Source organism: Struthio camelus, chromosome 11 (genome assembly GCF_040807025.1).
Source record: "Struthio camelus isolate bStrCam1 chromosome 11, bStrCam1.hap1, whole genome shotgun sequence".
NCBI lineage: Eukaryota > Metazoa > Chordata > Aves > Struthioniformes > Struthionidae > Struthio > Struthio camelus.
The window spans coordinates 23,229,114-23,249,028 of record NC_090952.1 but is presented as its reverse complement, the minus strand read 5'-3'; the positions used below and the strand labels follow the sequence as shown (position 1 = coordinate 23,249,028).

The 19,915-nt window shown below is 52.5% G+C and overlaps 1 protein-coding gene across 6 annotated transcripts in view; it reads left to right on the top strand.

Moving 5' to 3' along the window:
* The window catches only part of FHL1 (four and a half LIM domains 1), a 32,553-nt gene extending 15,291 nt beyond the window's left edge, over positions 1–17,262 (top strand). For 2 of the 6 annotated variants that reach the window (XM_068957732.1, XM_068957730.1), the window contains exons 2-6: positions 12,991–13,172; positions 13,994–14,171; positions 14,514–14,683; positions 15,308–15,494; positions 16,260–17,262. In XM_068957732.1, coding sequence (XP_068813833.1) covers positions 13,017–13,172; positions 13,994–14,171; positions 14,514–14,683; positions 15,308–15,494; positions 16,260–16,414 — 846 coding nt within the window. In that variant the 5' untranslated portion in view covers positions 12,991–13,016 and the 3' untranslated portion in view covers positions 16,415–17,262. Of the gene's footprint in view, positions 1–3,964; positions 4,002–12,990; positions 13,173–13,993; positions 14,172–14,513; positions 14,684–15,307; positions 15,495–16,256 lie in introns of those variants that run through there. The other 4 variants (XM_068957733.1, XM_068957729.1, XM_068957728.1 and 1 more) reach the window with 3 other exon arrangements.
* Positions 17,263–19,915: the final 2,653 nt, after the last annotated feature.

Genomic DNA, 19,915 nt, shown 5'->3' with positions numbered 1-19,915 from the left:
CTGCAACTTCTCACCTCGGCTCTGCAGTCCCCTAAGGAGCTTTTATACTCTGGGACTGCTGCCATGGGTCTGTGCTGGTGCCCCACTGCCCCGGGGCTTCTCCAAGCTCAAAATAGCCCAGGAGGCTGGGCAGGAGCTGAACAAAACCTCAGGTCCACAAAGCAGCTCTTGATTAATGCACGAGCACGTCCCCCACCCCAGACCTCGGTATCGCTGGGCTTTCAGCAGCCTGCCAGAGGTCTGCCATGTCAGCAACAGGTGACGGGAGCGGGGCCGGTCGGGAACGCGGGCGGAAAGGATCCGCGGAGCAGATGGCAGCAGGGAAATAAATTTGGAGCTGCCTCGGGAATAGTCCTGGAAATAGTCCAGCCTATGGATGGAGGCAGACGGGAAAAAAAAATCCCGTTTCTCTCTCTTTCCAGTTTTGCTATTGTTCACGTCCCTTTATTTGCAGCGCCAGCATCTCTGAGCCATTCTTTCCCGTGTGCTCCTGCACCCTCTGCCTTGTTTTTTTTTTCCCCTCTCTCTCCTCATCCCTCCTTCTTTCCCCCTTTTGTTTCTACTCGCTCACCTCCCGTGAGTCCGCGGAGGGCTACCGCTGCCTGTGTCCGTCTGTCTTGCAAACTTATCGCCAGCCCCTCTGTCCCGACGCTGACAGCCGGTCCTACGAGCTCTGCTGGGCGCTGAGCGGCTCGGCCCGCAGAGCCGGCCCCGCCGCCGGCCGCCCTTCGCCTGGCCTTGGGAGGGAGGAAAACAAACCGCGCGCCTTTGCCCCGGGCTGCCCGTTTCCTCCGCCGCCGGCAGCGAGGGCTGAGCTGGTTCCCCGAGGGCCCAAGCTTTATCCCCTCCGTCCCCGCGGCGCCGGCCGCAGCGCCCGCAGGAGGCTTGCGGGGCACGCAGGGGTATCGTCGCCTGCAAAACGGGGGGCCGAGCCGCCTCGGGGCGGCGGGCAGGGGGGAGGTTTGAGCCTCGGGAAGAGCCTCGGTGATGCTTTAAAGACAAACCGTCCGCTCTCGGACTGGACGGGCTGTCCGTGGCTCGGCGGGGCTGCGAGAGGTTCGGCGGCCGTGCTCTGCGCCGCGGGACAGGCTGCGGGCGGCTCGGAGAGGGGGGGTAAAAACGCACAAATAAAACCCCCAACAGCCTGAATCTGCTATGCTGTTACTTGTGAAAAAAGGAAGTTTTTGGGCGAGCGCTCGACGGGAGCAAAGGTAGATGTGGACGCTAGCCCCGCGACGGCCTCGCCGCCGGTGCGGTCCGCCCTGCGCCAGCCCGGAGCGCGGCCCCTCCGGAGCCTGTCGGCACCAGCGACCGGCGGCGGCGCGGGCTGCGGCTCCCGTTTTGGGGGGAGCCCGGCGGACGGCGCGTTGCTGAGCCGTGCACGGTGGGCGGGAAGGGAAAGCGGGACCCTGGGAGGCGAGGGGACGGATGCTGCCCTCCTCCTCGCATTTACTGCTGCCCGCTTCTTTCTTTGATGACGGTGACTAATAGTTCATCAATGCTCTGGGTTGTAACGGCTCCGTTTAGGACTTTCTGCCCGTTGAGTGACAGCAGGATGTGCGAGCAAGCTGAGATGCCCAGACCTTTTCTGGCGGGATTGTTAGGGCAAGAAAATACTCTGGAAACCACAATATGAATCACTTGTCTATCCGAGTGCATGACACTATGCCTTAGCCACGCTGCCGCGCAGCCAGACCCGCGCGGCGCTGCCTTCGGTGCGGGAAAACCTACAGGAAAGCCAAGGTTTCACGTGAAAAAGGCGCAAGGCCCCCGGGCGGCTAAGACGAGCAGCCGAGGAACCAGGCGCAGCCCCGTGCGCTCCGGCAGCCCGCCCCGGCTTGGGGTGCCGTACGGTCCAGCAAGACGGCCTTGCTGTTGGGGCCGGGGGTGGGGGGCGCCGCCGGAGGCTTTGCAGACCGGGCGGCGCGATGAAACGCTGCTCCGGGGAGTTTCCTGGGGAAACTTAGCCGCCGTCAGCCCCTCTTGCTCCATCCAGCCGCCTCCCTCCCGCCTCCTCCCCTGCCCGCCTGCGGGTAGCGCCGCCGGCAGCCGGGTATTTGCGCCGGTGAAAGCTGGCGGTCGCCGCGCCGCGCGAGCCTCGGCAGTGGAGCGGCAGGCACCGGCGTGCCGCCGCTGCCCGGCGATGCCGTGCCGCCTTGCGGGACGGGGAGCGCAGGTTACCGGTGCTCGCTGAAACGGCAGGGCGCTCTAGGGAAGCAGGAAACGCGTGCCGAGCAGGAACGTGCCAGCACTTTGTGCAGTGAAGGAGAAAGGAATGAGACTGGTTAACGGTGCACACGCTGCGTGCACGGCCGAGAACGAACTCGTGTGCGTAAACGTTGCCCTCCGCACGGTGAGAGGAGCACAGGAAAATACCAGTTCTTAGGGTTCCTGTTACCATCTGAATTATGCAAACAATCTGCTTGAGTTTATACGTGAGCTGGGGCAGAACAGCGTAGGGTTTTTCCCAGCCAAAGCACTTCGGCCTACTGGTATTTTAGCACCTTTCCCCGTCTCAACACGCTACGCAGGTAGCTCCGTGCTGCGCTGTTCTGGGGCTACACGCTGTCAAAGGTGGCCTTTTCCGGGCCACGATGAAAACTCGGAGGCGTCGGGACACCCGTGAAGATGCTGACATTGTGTGCGTGCTACCGGGGGACCCCAACACGGCTGTGGCGGCCCGGGGGCGTCCCTGAGCCCAGTGCCGGGGCTGGGGGCTGCCCGTGCCTTGCTGCGTGCACGTGGTCAAGGAGCTCTTAGCAACTCTGTAGTGTGAAGGAAGGACATTCCCGGTGCTGGGCTGTAGCAAGGCCACGTAGGTTAAATATGCTGATTGCTGCTCAGAGGCCAGACACCACTGTGATGGGCTCTGTGGGCAGGAATGATAAACATTGGCTCTTCCAAGTGGCTGTCAGGGAGGTTAACTGCCTTTCCCACGGCCATAGAGTGAGTCAGTGTCGAGGCGGGATTAGCAGCTGGGTGTCCCTGGCCCCCGGCCCTGTGCGCCGGCCGCCACCGATTACATAACCTGGAGCGAGAGCCGGCGATGGAGCTCGCTGCAACCTGAATCTCCTTGCAGGAGCAAGCCTGGAACCAGATCTCCCTCCGCTCCCTGCAGTAACTTGGGTGGAAAGTTGGTCGATTGGATTCAAATCGTGCTAGAGAGCAGGGATCTTCCAGAGTTTTGCAGATTGCCCCAGTAGAGGAGAGGGACACGAGTCAGTGCTCTCCGTAAGCCAAGCCTGGAGAACGAGCCCAGTTGTAGACACTGGAGAAGCCCCATAATCATGACACCTGACTTTCAAAGTGCTGCTGTTCAGGGGGCTTGTTCACTTTGGGTCCTTAATGCCCCTTGGGGTAAAAACCCGAGGGGGACCAGCTGTGTTAGTTTTACTGGCAAGAAAACTTCAGTGGGAACTAACTCCCATGAGTGTATCTTCTGGTACTTCTCTGGGCTCTCCCCCGGTGCAAGCGGCAGCCTCTCCTTGCCCCGCAGCCGGGGGGACAGCGCCTCGCACGTGGCTGGGAGCTGGCTCCTCGGGCCCCTGCGTGGTCGTGCTGTCCCCCTCTTCCCTTCAGCTCAGAAGTAACATCGGGTTTGTAATTTAGCTCACGACGGTTACAAGACACAATCTAGCTCCGAAGCCAAGGCCAAATTGTACTAGCAGGGGGTCAAGTTCCTGAGGCGCTCTCTGCCTTTGGGACTAATTTGGGTGCTGAGTAGCCAGGCAGGTATTTACATGTTGCCCACAGAGGTCTCTGGATCCTATTCTTCTCCCTTGGATCACCTAAAATGGTAAGAATTTTCAAGGGGGATTAAGGTTGTGATCTCTGGGGAGGGGAGTGGACATCTGGTAGAAGTCCCGTCTGTATTAATAGCCTCCCTTTAAATGTATGTTATCAAACGAGGCGCCTTATCGGCCAAGAGACTGTGAACTCCGTTGCCTAAGGGGCTGCCTGGGACTTGGGGCTGTTACCAATGGCTTTCCACAGGCACACAGGTAAAGGGGAAACGCTGCCGTCTGTCTTGCAGGAGAAGCCCTGTGTGTGCAACGCCTGCTAAAGGGGCAGGAAGGATTTGCTAGCAGCGTCCTGCACCAGAGAAATACCTCCTTAAAAGTGGTTTTAAGTCTCTGCGATCTGCAGCTGTAACTACTGATGGCAAATGGGCTCCTAAGCAGGGTGTGGGCTTGGTGCTGGGAGCAGGGCGGTGAGGGGCACAGGTGGTGGTGATGGCCTCATCTACTTGTACAATGTGTTGGGCAGTCAGTGCTTTTGCACCCACTGCCCTGGGCATCCTGGGGCTCAGCTGCTGTTTGAGGCAGACTGAGTGAAAATGAGGGATGGTGCTTCTCTGTGCAGCAAGTGTGCTGCAGCACTAACACGGTGAGCAGGGGAAACCCAGAGCAGAGGGGAACGTGCAGGAGCCCAGCGTGCTCTGCTCTAGAGGGAGGTTTGTGGTTGCTTCCTCTTCTTTGTGTTTGTCTTGTGGATCAAACACACTGGCCCTCCCCGGTAATAAGAAAACATAATTTTTTCTTCCCGTTAACGTTGAATCCTGAAATTGTGTTTTGCATGTCCCCCTTGGCACGTAGCTGTGTTGTGCTTTCCCATCTGTGACTCATCTCCTCTAGCCCTCCAGTTACAGACCCACTGAAAGCTCTTTGGGATTGAAGAAACCTTGCCTGGTTCCTAGAAGCTAACTGTGCTTGTGTGTGTTTCTTAAGGTCCAGCATATATTCACAGCTGTAAATTACACCGCCGTTGCAGACCCTGATGAGACGTAGCACGTGGGGTGGACGAGTCCTGGGGAGAGGGTGTCGAGTTTGGGGCGCAGCTCCTGCGGGCGTCAGACTGAGCGGCCTCACCCACCTGGAGCAAGGGAAACATGGTGCTCGCGAGAGCCGGATGGGAAAGCAGAGCCTCCTCGCACTGGGGAGGAAAGTTGCAGCGTGCTGCTAAACTCGCGCTCAGCCTCCCGGGGCAAAGGATGAGTGTGGGGCTTCTCACGTTGCACAGGATTGCTCAGGATTTGCTCGTGTGACACAGGTACTCAGAGAGGTACTCTGTATAACGCATAAAATCTGACTTCTTGTAGCATTTTTAAACATTTCAAAGGTGTTTAAAAGGAGGGATCCATTCAATTTAGATGCAAGACACTTACTTGTTGACCTCAGCCCACCAGAGTGACCGCCGCTGTTGCACCGTTTCCCCCCGGCCGTGTCTGTCTTTCGGCTCGTCTTCCGCAGCCTGGCTGCTCTCCGGGCCAAGGACCGTGCTTCGGTCCGCGTCTGCGTGGCTCTAGGCCAGGTACTAGAGCAACGATCACAATTAATGCACAGGCAGGCACGTACGCGCACGGTGAAAACGGCCACCGTATAGACGGCCGCTTCTCGCGGGCTGGGCAGCCCCGGCGCTGAGCTCCCTGCAGCCGGCGGGAGCCTCCGGTTCGGCTCTCGGGTGGATGCGGGCGCCAGGGAGGCATCGAGGCAGCGAGAGGCGGCAGACCCGCGAGCGGCCGGGGGCACAATCCAGAGGCAGCCACGGGCTTGACCTGTGTCTGGGGGTTAGATTGCACAGGATATTTTATTTATTTATTTTTTGCTGTTGGTTTGGGTTCTTTCTGAAAGATTTGGACTTTATTGCCCAAGTCCTGCGCAGCGCTCAGACCAGCGCTGCGTGCACTGGAGCCTGGTTAGCCCTAGCTGAGCTCCGGGGTCAGTGTTCAAGCAAGCCCTGCGGGGCGGTCCTTGCAGGACTGGAGCAGCGTGTTTTAATAGTGCATCCCTCCCTCCCTCCCTCCCTCCCTCCCCGGAGAAGCGTGAAGATTTAATAGTGATTGGGATGTGCTCAGACATGGTGGCAATAGGACCATAGGGAATGATTTAGCAACCGCCTGAGGAACTTGGAGCCGGTTTTGTTCTAAATAAAGAAGCTTCCATTTTATCAACAGAATAATTTTTGGATTACAGAGCGTGAGACTCGCACGTGCCCCAGCCCGGCGACGGCGGAGCGCAGCTCTCCACTCTTTACTGCCAGCTCTCCCAGCAAAAAGGACCTGCAAGTGACTTCTTTCTTCCCTTTGGCTTTGCAAATGTTTGTTGTCCAGGGCAGGGTGCCGGTGACCTTGAGGTGCGCTCCTGACTGTCGCTTCTCACTTCTGATTAATGGGACCCTTCTTTTAAGGGTATTCCTTGGTATTTATAGCAAACCACGTGGCCCCGCACAGAGAAGCGCTGAAGATAGTAACTCAGGTGACGCAGCAGCTGGTGCCAGGTCCTGAGCTGAAACGGGCAGGTGCCCGCTGCTCCTGGGGCTGGGCGTACCCAGCCAGCGGAGAAAAATCAAACTGCTGTAGAGTCAAAAAGCAACTGCCCCTTCTTGCCGTGTTGCCGTGGAACATGCAGCCTCGTGTATCCAGCACGGCGGCAGAGGGTTAACGCCTTCAGTCTCATCTTCTTTCCTAAATGGCACAGAGTAGAGCACAAGGTTTAAGCACGGTTTCCCTGGTTGCTTTTACAGACCACGCTGTGCGTTCTTCTGTGGTGGCTTATCACATTTAAACATATCCCCAGAGACATTAGCACTTATCCTATGGTAAATGCTTCGCTTATCGGCTAGATACGCTTCAGCTCCGTTTGCTGAGCGCTTCGGTTTCATTTGCTCTGCACACCACGGCGATGCTGCCTCGCTTTAGGCAGCGCACCTGAACGGGAACGAAGCAACGCCAGGGCCGCGGAGCCGGGGGGCTCGGCCGGGCCGGCGCTGCGAGGCAGGAAAGCCTGGAAGGCGGTATGCAGCGAGGACAGCGAGCGAGCGCTCGGGGTTGTGCGCCATTTGGGACTGTGGTTACGGCAGTGCATCGTTAAGTCCGTGTTAATGCGATGGCTTTTGTGGGGCAGCAAAGGTCGTAGGACCGTGCGGTTTCCAAAGCTGGCTGCGCCGTGCTGCGCGTGGCCCTGAGCCTGGCCCCCAGCTTGTAGAGCCCTGTGGTTGCTCCGCAGCATGGTGCCAGCATGGCTCGGGTGCCGGGAAGCCTGCAGGGCCCCTGCATTCGAGATCTTTGTTTGAAGGGTGAAAGCCGTGGTTGTACAAGGACCGCGGGGCTGCTTTTGAAAAGCAGATACTCTTTTGGGACAAGTGGCTAGCTGGCACCTCTATGGTCAGGTAAATGTTAGAGTTGAATTCCAGCCGATCTTTGTGCCAAATACCCTGATACTTGAGAAGGCCACGGGTCTGGCCAGCTGCCCTCTCGCTGTAGCCAAATTCATCAAGGAGCTACATTTAGACAGCACCCTGTCCGGGCTCATGGGAGGGGGACACCGTGGTTAAAGTGGTGCGAGCTTCTGGAGCAGCTTTCGAAAACTGGTAGTTGCTGCTGTTGGGGAAGTCTGAACTTCCAGAACAGGAACGAAAAGAGGACTTACAGATATTGCTGGATTTTTCGTGAGCTCTTAGTTTTATTGAGGGCCCTCCAGGCTGTTAAGGACAGGCACGTGCTACGTTTAACCCTCGACCCCAGCAACCTGCGCTCTCTCTCCCTCCCTACTTCCCATGTCGCCAGAGGTGAGCCCAGGCCAGAGGACGGTTTGAGTCAGTCGATACTTTACTTTCCGTTTCCCACATCGTTTTCTGTGGTCCCAACCACTGGCTGACCAGTGGGGCTGAAAGGAGGTTTGGAGGCGCGTGTCTGGAGGGTACGCGATTCTCCTGGTGTTGAGCAGGAGCTTAGCCAGGCGTTCAGCTCAGGGGACAGCACAGCCCGGTGCAAAGCTGCAGCCAAAGAAACCTTGCTCAAACACCTTTCAAGCTAAAACGCGTGCACGTCCTGCTGCAGTTTTAAATGCACCACTGTGAAATGAAGCATAAAGGTGCAGCACTTGCAGCTTCGTGCGTTAGTTTGAGCGCTTCCCCCGAGCACCGAGTTTTGCGTTGCTGCCGCGTGGTTGTGGCACCGGCGTGAATCCACGCTGTATGCTCAACAGCTGCCGCACCGCTCGCCGGCGAAGCTGCACAGCCTGCGCCGACACGCGGGCCCCACGGAAGGGTGGTTACGGCAAGCTGAGAGGGCTTAAGGTTTTTCCATGCATCCACTGCGTCCTAAGCGTTTCCTAACGGGCCTGTTTTCTGGACAGCAAAGACAGGCCAAGGTTAGCGTGCCTGGAAGCACTGGGAAGTTAAGCAGTGGGGTACAGGGCAGCTGTGGGAGGAGTAGGTTACTCAGGAGGTGAACATCTTGAGATTTGTGATCCGCTGCCATCCAGGCTCTAGAAGATGTATTTATTGTTTCACGGAGCACAAATACCTGCCGTGTCTACCTGCTGTCAGGGGACCGGACTCCTTCCGCGAGCAGCAGTAGGACGCTGAATGTTTCTTCCCCGGGGCTGCAGTGCTCTTCAGTCTCTCGTGGGCATTTGCTCCCCTCTGGGGCAGTGGCCTGGTGGTCGCCACCAAAGCGTGGCCTTGCTCTGGGCAGCCTGCCGTGGACCGGCGGGCTTTCGGGGCTCTCGCGCGCTGGCCCCTACCTGGGCTGTAGGGATGGTCCGGCCGGCGCGGGCTCTCGGCACGGGTGCGCGGAGGGCTTGAGCGGGCGGCGCGTTTGGCCCACGTGCCGGGCCTGGGTTCACGCTGGCACCAGGAGTGGACAGTGTCCGCATCCTCCTAGCGGACAAGGGGGTGGAGGGGCCTTTCTGAGGCCCGAATCGGGGAAGGGACGATATCGCTGAGGGCGGTAAGCTCCTGTAAGAACTGAAAGCAAATTCTTGCCCCTCCGCTGCCCCCGGCCACGTATGAGAGAGGCTTATCGGCGCGTGAGCTGGCTCAAGGTGGGCAGCCGCTAGCACGTCGGCCGGCCCAGCCCGGCTCCCGCGGGCACCAGGCCCAGTGCGGTCGGCAGGTCGTCAGCGCTGCCGCGATAAGTGTCTGTCTCCGGTTAGAGCATGCGGCGTTACGTGGGATCACAGGGTTACGGTCCTCTCTAGACCATATGGTCGCAATTATGTGTTCTGGTTTAAGGCAGCCCTAAACCTGAGATCAGGAATGTTTCAGTGCCGTTCGCCCTGGCCGCTGTGCAATTGCATTTCTTCCAAATAAAACCCACTCGCTTGATAAAGCTCTGCAGAGCTGGCGGTGGCTCACATAGTTTCCATGTTTCCCAGCTGTTTGTTTGTTTCATTTGCTTGAACCCTTAGCAGAGTTGTCAGCAGGACGTGGCCATCCCCTGACCTCGGCAAGGCGGCGTTTCCCGAACTCGGTCCCCGCAGAGCGCAATACCCATCAGCTGGGCCTCCGGCCTGGCTTTCTAAGCCAAAGGGAAGGGAAAGGGTGCGAACTGTGCCCCCACCGCTGCTGCCTCCGAGCAAGTCACTTCTGGTTTTTAAAAGAGAGGCAGGATTATCTGTCCTGCTCTCCGGAACAGCAGTCCTCCAGCCTGTTCTGGCCTGACGTTATCGAGAGGGTGACAAATAGGGGCCGGTGCGATGACTCCTGGATTTTAAAGCCTGAGCCTCATCTCCTGTTTCCTATTCCAGTTACTCCTTGGCTTGTGCGCGGTCCTGGAGCAAATTAACCCCTCTATGACCAGCGGCCGTAGCACGTGACGGGTCCTTCCCCTGCCTTGTTTCCAGCGCGTCCCCGAGCACAGAAGTGAGGCGGGAGGAGAGCTGTGAAATAACTGCGAAGGCTCAAACGGAGGCAGGCACCTCCCTGGGCTTCGCACCTAGGGGCTGGCTGCTTCGGGGCCGCTTGTGTCGCGTTGCCAACAGCATCTTACGCTCAAAGAGGGGGGAAGAAAAAACTGAATCAGGGCTGCTAGGCAGACAGCAAAGCTTTCCCTCGGTTTTGGACGGCTGCTGGCCCTGCACTTCGTGCTGCGGAGCGTGAGCTTGCTGGGCGGCCTCGGCGGGGCTCTGCTCTGGCGAAGACCTCTCCGCGTCGATCCATGCCCACCTCGCCGAGGGTGCTCACGCTGGAGCCTGCTGCCAAGCCCCGGGGCTGCCGCGCTGCCGTGGGGATTTCTCGTGCTGACAGGCTGGACCACGTAGTTGATGGAAGCGTAGCAGCACTGGGGTGGGCAGGTGTCCAATGAAAATTCACGTAAACAGGTCTAGCGCTATAAAAACACAGCCTTCCTGCTTTTAAAGCATGCAGCAGCAAACTGCAAGCACGGCGGGCCTCCCACGGACCTTCCCTCGCCCTGTGGGCGCAGCTCCAGGGCCGGTGCGTCCTGTGTCCACCCCGAAATCCCGCTCCGGTTTGCAAAGCGCTGATGGCTCCTGGGCGCAGCGCACGGGGCGCGACCGGCGCCGGCGGCAGCTGTGCCTCCGAGCCCCGTCGGCAGCAGGCGGCAGAGCAGCCCGCGCCGGCTGCAGCGCGTGCGGTGCTTCTGCGTGGGGAGCTCGGCGGCGCGGAGGCTACGCGAGGGGAGCGCTGAGAGCCGCCCCTGGCTGCCAACAGCAAGCGGCAATGCGCTGTATTGCCTGACCGCGTAGGTCCCGCTCTCTGTCTCCGCGCCGGCGCTTCAGCTCTGCCAGGAAAAGGGCAACTGAAGTCCCTCTCGGCATCGCCCGCTGCCAGGCGGCTGCGGAGGAGGAAAGAGCGGGGCTGCTCGCAGGCTCTCCGCGGCGCGAGGAGAGAGGCGGCTCGGCCGAGCTGGGGGCTGCGGCCGCTCGGGAGGTGCTGGCAGTGGCTGAGCTGCGGGCCCTCCCGGGGCCGACTTGTGCAGGGGGGGCACGGCCGCCTCCGCGCCCTGGGTGGTGGAGGCTGAAGGACTGACTGCATGGGAGCACGTAACCCTGCAGGTGCTTTCTACAGCCTTTCAGCCGGAAACTTCGCTGGCTTCCTCTGCGGACGGGCATAGGGGAATGGAAAGAGCAGTTGGCAGAGGTGGTCTGGGAGGCGGAGACGAGGCGTGCAAGTGGGGGATGCACAGCGGGGGAAGAAAGGGTGACCTTGCATCTCCAGCCAAAGTGGAAAGCCCTACAGTCAAGAGCCCCCCACACCCACCTTGGCTCCCAGCTGAAGCGTTAGCTAGCTGGCCATGGTGAAATAATAGTCCTGCTTTGGCAGAGTCCTGCTGGCACGAACTTAAGAAGCTTCTTTAAATGTAGGGAGAGCTCTCCTTGTTTTTTCCTCGTTACTTTATATGTGAAAGCTCGGTGAAAGAGGCAGTTGGAAACTGCACAAATATCCGGCACAAAAGGCCTCAGGAGGGCTGCAGCTGGCTGCAGGCTTCAGCTGGAAACATGGAAACTATTCTGCTCCGCTCTTGGTTGGCGGTGATCTCTGTGCACAAATTATGTGGAGCCTCAGCCAGGGTCTAGCCAAGGACTGCTGGAGCTGGCCCTTACAAACTAAGTCGCTGTTAATGAGCGATTAGGTATCATTACCCTTGCTTGACAAGAAATATGTAAATAAAATGGGCTAGGCTCCTTCTTCTTAAGAAGGTGATAAGGAAAGGCTGTTGCTTGACTCTGCTTCCCTCTCCAGGACCATGTCCTGGAGTCATGGAGCGAGCATGTTTTGCAGGGCTGCATTCACAGCAGTCTGGACCCTGGGAGGCAGAGCTGCGTTTTTTTTGTTTGGCCAGAGCCCATCCTGCCTCTTTGTAGGCAGAAATCTAGCATTCGTATCTTGGCTGGCTATTAAGGCAAACGAAAATATTTGCGTTACTAACGCATTGCTTATGCTAACTGTAGCTGCAAACACAGTGCTTCCAGGCGGTAGGGCAGCCTTTGGCCCCTGTCCTTGCTGAGCTCCAGAGCACAGCCAGGAGTCAGCCCACATCATAGCCTTACTCTGTAGCCCATGTCGTCCTGAAACTTCATGACGCATCTCCCCGCGGCATCCTAAAGGGCAGTACACAACGCAGGAGGACGCATCCAAGCTTCTTCCTTTAGCTGGTGGTTGCTGTGAATGAGCCCAGGTTGTCTACTGCACCCAACTTCCCCAAGAGTAAGGGTTTAGTGGCCTAACTTAGACCTCCCCCTACAAAGATAAAACTCAAACGTAAGCACAAGCTTTGGTGTCTGCTCAGGGTAGTGCAATGGCAAAACTCATTCTGACTTCGTTGGGTGCAGGGCTGAGCCCTAATTAGCAATGGCAAAGCTCCAGTTAATTCTGTTGAAGCCTTTACAAGACTGAAAGGTTTTAGTGTACTACGGGGCTGGTGCGCTCACTGCACCTTTGGCAGGAGTCAGTGCCCAAAGGACAAGGTGATAGAGCCATGGCAGATTGGTTTCTTTTTTGGATTTACGTTGAGGCCACAGCCTCCTCACCAGCGCTATCCTACAGCATCAAAGAAAACTGTCTCCTGCTTTGTCGTCGCCACCGTTTCTCTGTGTTTTGTGGTTTTTTTTTTTTTTGGGTGGTCTGTGAACAAAAGTCAGAACAGAGTTGTACAGGTTATGCAGCAAACTGCTAGCTGTGAGCCCTTGGACATGCTGGACAACGGTCAGTGGAGGCGCTTGGGTGGGACATGGGAACATGGATGTTCCCACCTCTGCTCTGGCACCCGGGAAGAGATGGGGCCCTGCCTGTGTGCAGACCTGACAGCCACCCTGCCCCGGACCTGCCACCCAGGTCCCTGCAAGGAGAGCTGCATCTCACCAGCCCGGCCTGTGGCAGGACAGGGGGACACCGCTCTGAAGCTATTGCCAGGAAGGTGTGAATGTGCTAAGGAGCAGTAGAGGCTGTTAGTGAAACATGCTCGTGTCACAAAAGGACAAGAAGGAAGGACTGTGCAGGCACCTGGAAAACGCCCATGCAGTGGGTAGAGCGTAGTCTGTTTTATAATCCCCTGAGCTGTCGGATAGCAGAGGTGCATTAACAGAAGCTGCTCTCTGCAGTAACAAGCCCTGGAAGAGCGTGGCAATGCCATACATCCACTGCTGAGCCGTCTTTCCGTTAAACGTCTTCCTTTGCACAGGCCCCAGAAGCTGTAACAGTTCTTAGGGCGTCAGGGCTGTACATTTACCTTCTTTCCTCTTGCAGGGCCTGGCAGTTACACTGTGGGCACCATGTCGGAGCGCTTTGACTGCCACTACTGCCGTGACCCGCTGCAAGGGAAGAAGTATGTGCAGAAGGAGGGCCGTCACTGCTGCGTCAAGTGCTTTGAGAAGTTCTGTGCCAACACCTGCATTGAGTGCAAGAAACCCATCGGTGCCGACTCCAAGGTGAGTGCTGAGCAAGTTAAATAGGTGGTTGCAGCCCTCTGGCTGTCAGTCAGGCTGTGCTTGCACGTGTTCCTTGGGCAAAGAGCCAGAGGCTCCGGGACAGCACAGTAAGGGAGGCTCAGGATGGGCTGCTTTTGCACAGGATCTAATTTCAGGATCTAGGTTCAGCCACACGAACTACTGCAAATGCTGAATTGTCCTGGAGACAGCACTGCAGTTAATCCAGCCTGCATAGGACTCGCAGAAAACTAATCTTCAGGCCAAAGCACCTGGGAACACATTCCTTGGTCTGGCTTTTGTCAGTTAGTTAAGCCTTTATTGCTTATGTTTATGGTAATAATGGGAAATATGCTCTAGAGGTCCCTGCTTGAGCAGGGAGGTTGGACTAGATGATCTCCAGGGGTCCCTTCCAACCTAAACGATTCTGTGATTCTGTAATAGTAATGTACACCTTATCTAGAGGGACCCCAACGACCAGAGAAGCCCCAAACGCTTACAGAACTTCAACTCTCAAAGCGGTTTGTTAGAAGCACTGGTACCCTGAAACTCTCAAGTTTTAATTGTATACTGCATTTAAAATCTTCATAGATTTAGCCTTTCAACTCTGATTGTAATTAAGCCCCTTGTGTCAGTGAGCCTGGTTAAATGTCCCTTCCCTTGCTTGCAGATGAGCTGCACCCCCGAACACTGAATGTGGAAGTGAGAGGGGGGGGAAAAAAAAATCTACCTTTACTGTCAAGGCTTATGAGACAACTGTGTATTTTGAGGAGTGCTCCGCAAAAGAGAAGGGCTTACTGCTCACTCCATTTTGTTTGTCCCAGGAGCTGCATTTCAAGAACCGTTACTGGCATGACAACTGCTTCCGCTGCGTCAAGTGCTATACATCCTTGGTCAACGAGCCCTTTATGCTGAGGGAGAACAACAAGGTTTGGTGCAGCAACTGCACTGCCACTGAAGATGCACCGAGATGTAAGGGCTGCTTCAAGCCTATTATTGCAGGTATGGTGCTAGTGATAGAACTGCTGAGGGCAGTTAACCCTTGTGTGTATCGTTCACCCTAGCAGTAGTCAGTCTTAAACCACTTCTACCAAAAGGTTTGTTCTGTAAAAGTGCAACCTTCGGTGCCTGTCTTCTCAGAAAGGCTCAGGCACTTGCCCAGCATAAATACTTAAAAAAAATCTTGATGGTCCTGGTTGGATGGAATTCAGTGGGATACAGAAATGAACAGCCCTTCCTTTACTCACATGCTACAACTGAAGTCTCGTCCACTGACGTGCCACGTTGCACGGGGTGGAGAGTTTGTCACAGGCCTGAAATCCCAAATAACGTTGTCTGTTATAGGAGACCAAAACGTTGAGTACAAGAAGATGGTCTGGCATAAGGACTGCTTCACTTGCAGCCAGTGCAAGCAAGTGATCGGATCTGGGAGCTTCTTCCCCAAGGGTGATGACTTCTACTGTGTCTCCTGCCACGAGCATAAGTTTGCCAAGACCTGTGCTAAATGCAAGAACGTAAGTCCTTCCAGTTTGCAAAGACAGCTGCCTGAATTTAGAGTTGCTAACCCTTACATGTCTGCTAGAGGCTAGAAAGGTAAACCGGCAGGCAGATCATGCTACAGCTGTACCACTGCTTACATTCTTTCCCCGAGATACTGGTGTGAGCAGCTGGTGTGGCTTAACATCATGAGTGAGCTAAAGGTTGTTGCATATTACAGTAGCTGAGCAGGGGCTGTAGGGTTTTCCGAGGGCAGCTCTGCTGCCCACAGACTGAAACCAGGACAACACCAGTCTTGCACTTGCTCTGGGGATGACAAGGCTAAGACGGTTTAAGCTCTCTAGTAGGTATTGTGTATTCAAGCAGCGAACCAATGTTATATAAAACAGCTGTTTTACAATTTCTGCAACTGATTGATGTAGAATTGCAGAGTTGCTGCAGGTAAAGTAAACTATTATGAAAGCTCCAGACATGCAGGATTTTTAGGCTACAGAAACTCAAGTGTTGCTCTATTTCATTTTAATTAAAGCTTTCAAGAGGTCTTCATAAAAGACAAAGCCCTCCCACCTACATGCCATGCCTGGGTCACCTCTTCCTCCCTACTGATTCTGAAACACAGCTTATCTGCTCTTTGCCCCTAGCCCATCACTTCTGGAGGACTCACTTACCAGGAGCAGCCTTGGCATTCAGAGTGCTTCATTTGTTCCAACTGCAAGAAGCAACTGGGTGGGAAGCGCTTCACAGCTGTAGAGGATCAGTTTTACTGTGTTGACTGCTACAAGGAGTGCGTTGCCAAGAAGTGTGCTGGCTGCAAGAATCCTATTACAGGTATGTTGAATTAAATGCTGCTTGTGGGCACAGAATGCTTAAGGTCAGAAGTGTGATTGCCAAAAGCCATGTACCTCAGAGGCCACTAACACCGCAAGCAGGTCTAGTATCCCAAATCTTATTCCTGCAATTTGCATGTGATCTAATTATAAGCTACAAGCTCCTATTGGATGGAGACCAAGTTGCTAACTGAGCTCTTCATCTTTTGCACTCCTCAAATTTATCTCCCGCCAAACTGCCCCAACCGGAATATTTCCCACCTAAATCTTAGTTTGGGAACCAGAAGACTAAAAAGAGCAGTGTTTTAGTTTGCTGGAGTAATGTTTGCTTTGCTTCTAGTATGTTTTGCATGTCATGGTTATTGGATATGACCCCACAACGCTCACCCCTGAAATATCAGCACTATCCTGCCAGTCCTATCAATCTTCCGTTCTCCTCTGCATTTCAGAGCACAGATCTGACCCTATAACAGTATGCTAGGGCATTTAGCCCAGCATGTCCTTGCTCTATTACTCTTTCCTTCAACTTGACTGTTCCCTGGAGAAGGGAGCCAAGAGAAAAACCTTCATGTAGACAAGCCACCCAGGCCCATGTAAAGCTGCCTGTTTCTCCAAGAGCAGTAATACTGAGCAGCAAACAACGTGGATCAGCTGTATTAGTATAGCAGCACAGGAGGCATTAAGAATGAGACTTGCTGTTTGGTGGACTAACACGGCCAAGGACAACCTACTATTGTCGTCCTATAATTGCTTTCTCTCCTAGCAGGATTTGGAAGAGGAACCAGTGTGGTTAACTACGAAGATGAATCCTGGCACGACTATTGTTTCAAATGCACAAAGTGTGCCCGTGGTTTGGCCAACAAGCGCTTTGTTTGTCATAATGGAAAAATTTACTGCGCTGAGTGTCCCAAACGACTGTAAGGAGCAAACAGCAACTGCTGTAAAATGGATTTCAGCCCTGCTTTCCAAAATAATCTTGGTAAAGAAGCAGGTTTTGCATGCTAAAAATCTTACCTTTTTCCATTTTAGCATAAAAAACTAAAGTAACCTAAACATATACTGGGTTTGATTTTTTTGAAGCTCCTGCAGTAAGAAAACGCATGCTGCTGCCAAAAGCTAACTTTACTTTCATGTAACCATTAGTGTAAAGGCTTAAAATGCCACTTCAGTTTTAGGTTTACCCTTAGAGATCCCAATACTATATAATCTGCATGTGTAGCCTGAACTAAAACAAACCTTAAGGTTTTAAACTTGTCTGGTATATATTTAAGCTTGGCATTTAAATGAGTTGGGTTTGACGAGGCATGTACAAGCCTCAGTTCCCTGCACCCAGGATGAGAGAGATTATTATTATGCATTTACACTACAGGTACATTACATATATCACACAATTAATAGCAGGTCAATAATCAATACCGTAGATTATCCTACCACACTGAACTGCAGCAAGGAATGGCTTTGTTTTACATATAATAACATTTTGGCAGTATGGTTTAGCTTGAGTTACTTCCCATAAACATGTTTTAGTCTTGATTTCTGCATGGTTTGTCCAAAAGTTTTGCTCACCAGCTTTTTCTACATCACTGTTTAAATGAGGTTTTCCATATGCAAGTATTACTAATCCATTAGTAAGAAGCAAGTCTTTGAACTACAGCAAAATGCACATGCATTTTAGAAGTGCCTTGAAATAGCTCAGATAATCGTAGTTCTCCTATCATGTCAGTGTATGTTTTATGATTTAATAAAAATGAGACTAGTGCTTGTTTGGAGTTCTACAGTCTGGAAAACTCTTTTTTCGTTTCACCATTTTACATGATTGACACCTCTCATGGCCCAGCTACTGAAAGCAAGTTCGATACCGTGTTTCCACTGGCAAAGTAAGAGGCAGCTGCTCTGCCACAGTGCCCTTAAATAGCTGAGGGCAAAACCAACAATTTCCATAGGCCAGAGTTTTTCATTTTCTTTTATAACTGACTCTGGACCATTTGCTAAGAACAGCCTGCGTGAAAAAGCCCTTTGGAGAACACAAGTACAACCACTGTCTACACACAGCTCTACTACCCTTTAGCTGAACCCCGGTTAAGGTTTTTCACAGCAATGACTAATACTGAACAAAAATATTGGTAAACGGGACGGTGCTCCACTTGTTTTAAGTCACAAGCACCTACCAGAAACAAAGAACCCTCCCAAGTAAAACAAAAAGGCAGCGTCTTGCTGTATTCCTGCCAGTCACTGCTCCACTCTGGTCATGGAGCACTTCTAGAATCAGTGTTAAAACATACGGATGCTCGTTATACACGTAAAAGGCAAAGACTTCAACTCACTTTTCACTTTAAGAATTCAACAACAGCAAACATGTCATAGGCAGGTACAAACATAGCAAGATCTGAAGGTGTTAATACAAATGCCTTTCCAACTACACAAACGCAATTGCAAAAGAGGCTCCTAGTTTTGGGACTCTGCTATGTGTGGAACAGTCAGAGCAGGACCAGAACGCACCTCAAGGCAGGTCAGCATGGCAAGGGTTTGGAGACTCCTAGTAAGGTAATGTTTAGCATTACAGAAATAAAGCATTGTTCAACTGCAAAGTTTATTTAACAGCGCGCACATATTTACATAGAGCTGTAACAGACCTTTCAACAAATAATATCTGCACAGAAAAAAATATCAGCATCTTGTTTGTTAGAATGATTGTCTCTGCCAGAATGAAACAGCTATTATACAAAAATACAGTCTTCTTTTTACCTAAGGCACTGCTCTAAGTCTAAAACCGTTCTACCGTATTCTGAATAGCAAACACAGAGTAAGACGGCTGAGGGTTTCCTATTGTAACTGTGGTGTTGAGGAAAGAACATGTTCGGTTCCAGCAAAAACATTCGCATCTAAACACTGAAAAGGCAGCTGCCATTTGGGTGATTCTTTTGAACTGAAGTATCAGCCATTGGTTTTTAGCGGGATTTGAAACAGCTATTCTGATTTGAAACAGCTATTCTTTAAAGTAATCACCTATTCAATGTATCGGCTACAGAACAAGGCTGCATTATTTCTTTTAGTAGCAGCTATTTTTCAGAAGATGCTTAGTTAATCTCTTCATGCTGTAAAAAGCAGGCAAGTTGAGGTTAAATAGATTACTTAATACAGGCTTTAGAGGAAGGCAAATACGTAGGCAGTTTGCAGCCACTGTTATAAAGCTAGCACAGGAACACTTAGAATAATTAACATGAACAAAACATGACTTCGATGGTCTAATACTGCTATGTACACAATAAAATAATACTTACATGAGTATAGGTACACTTAAATATGTAATTCAAAAGGAAAACATTTTTAAAAGCATGGCAAAAGTTAAACTGCACTATGACAAACATGTCTAGGTATCAACATTTTTGTAATATATTAGTGCATATGCTGTAAAATGTTTCGATGTTTTCCGATAGCTTAAAACATATTAGTGATGGTACAACACTGCTTTTTCAAACTGCCCATGTTTTCATGTTAGGAAATAAGAAATTTTTCTACTTAATTCAAAATTGAAGATAAATTTGCCTTTTTAAGTAGTTTGTGAACCAACAAGTGTACAGCGTTTTTCAGAAGAACATTACAAATGGAATTCAGTTTTTAACACGCACTGAATGAGTCTCTTATTTCATTAAGTGCCTTTTAGGAATATGCAAAATCTGGCCAGCAGCTAACTGGGAAGCCTCCAGTGGCACGCTCCTGTACAGTACAGTGATGTGAAAACAAAAGGACTCAAACAGGTTAGTGAGAAGTCTGTAAAAGGAAACCAAGGGATATTTAAACAAGAAAATCTTATCCAACATTTAACTAAACAAATGGAAAAGGAACAACAGCATAAGAGTCTCCCTGAAATGTTTTCAAGGTGCAAATCTAGAAGTCTGTTATCCCTCCCCTGGTGTTTTTTTGTTTTTTTTGCAAGCTTGAAGATGGGTAAAGGTAAACAAGCAGCTTTTCAAAACAAGGCCTTCGGTACTTGATAAAACACTGGATTACTGAAGTGCAATCACATTATTTCCAGGTCTCTAGTGTTCACAGTTCTGTCCAAAGAGCAAAGAAAAGAAAACATTTAACCATCATACTGCGTGTAGTCCACATAAGTCTATCATTGTTGTCAGTCTACGTGCAGGGTGAGCACAGAACCACTTGATTACTTAGAAAACCAGCACAGCAGCATTCTTCTAAATCTACGACTATTAGTTCCTGAAGCTGTGTACATATCTCTTAAATCATCTTATCTCAAAACATATTCAAGTTCAAAACTAAAAGGCAACAGTTTCTTCACTAAAAAGTTACTGATTTCGGGCAGGACACAGAATGTGATCAGCAATATCACGTAAATCATTCTCTGCCCACACCCTACTTACCATCTTGGCCTCAAGGATTAAGTCTCAATAAGGTCATGCC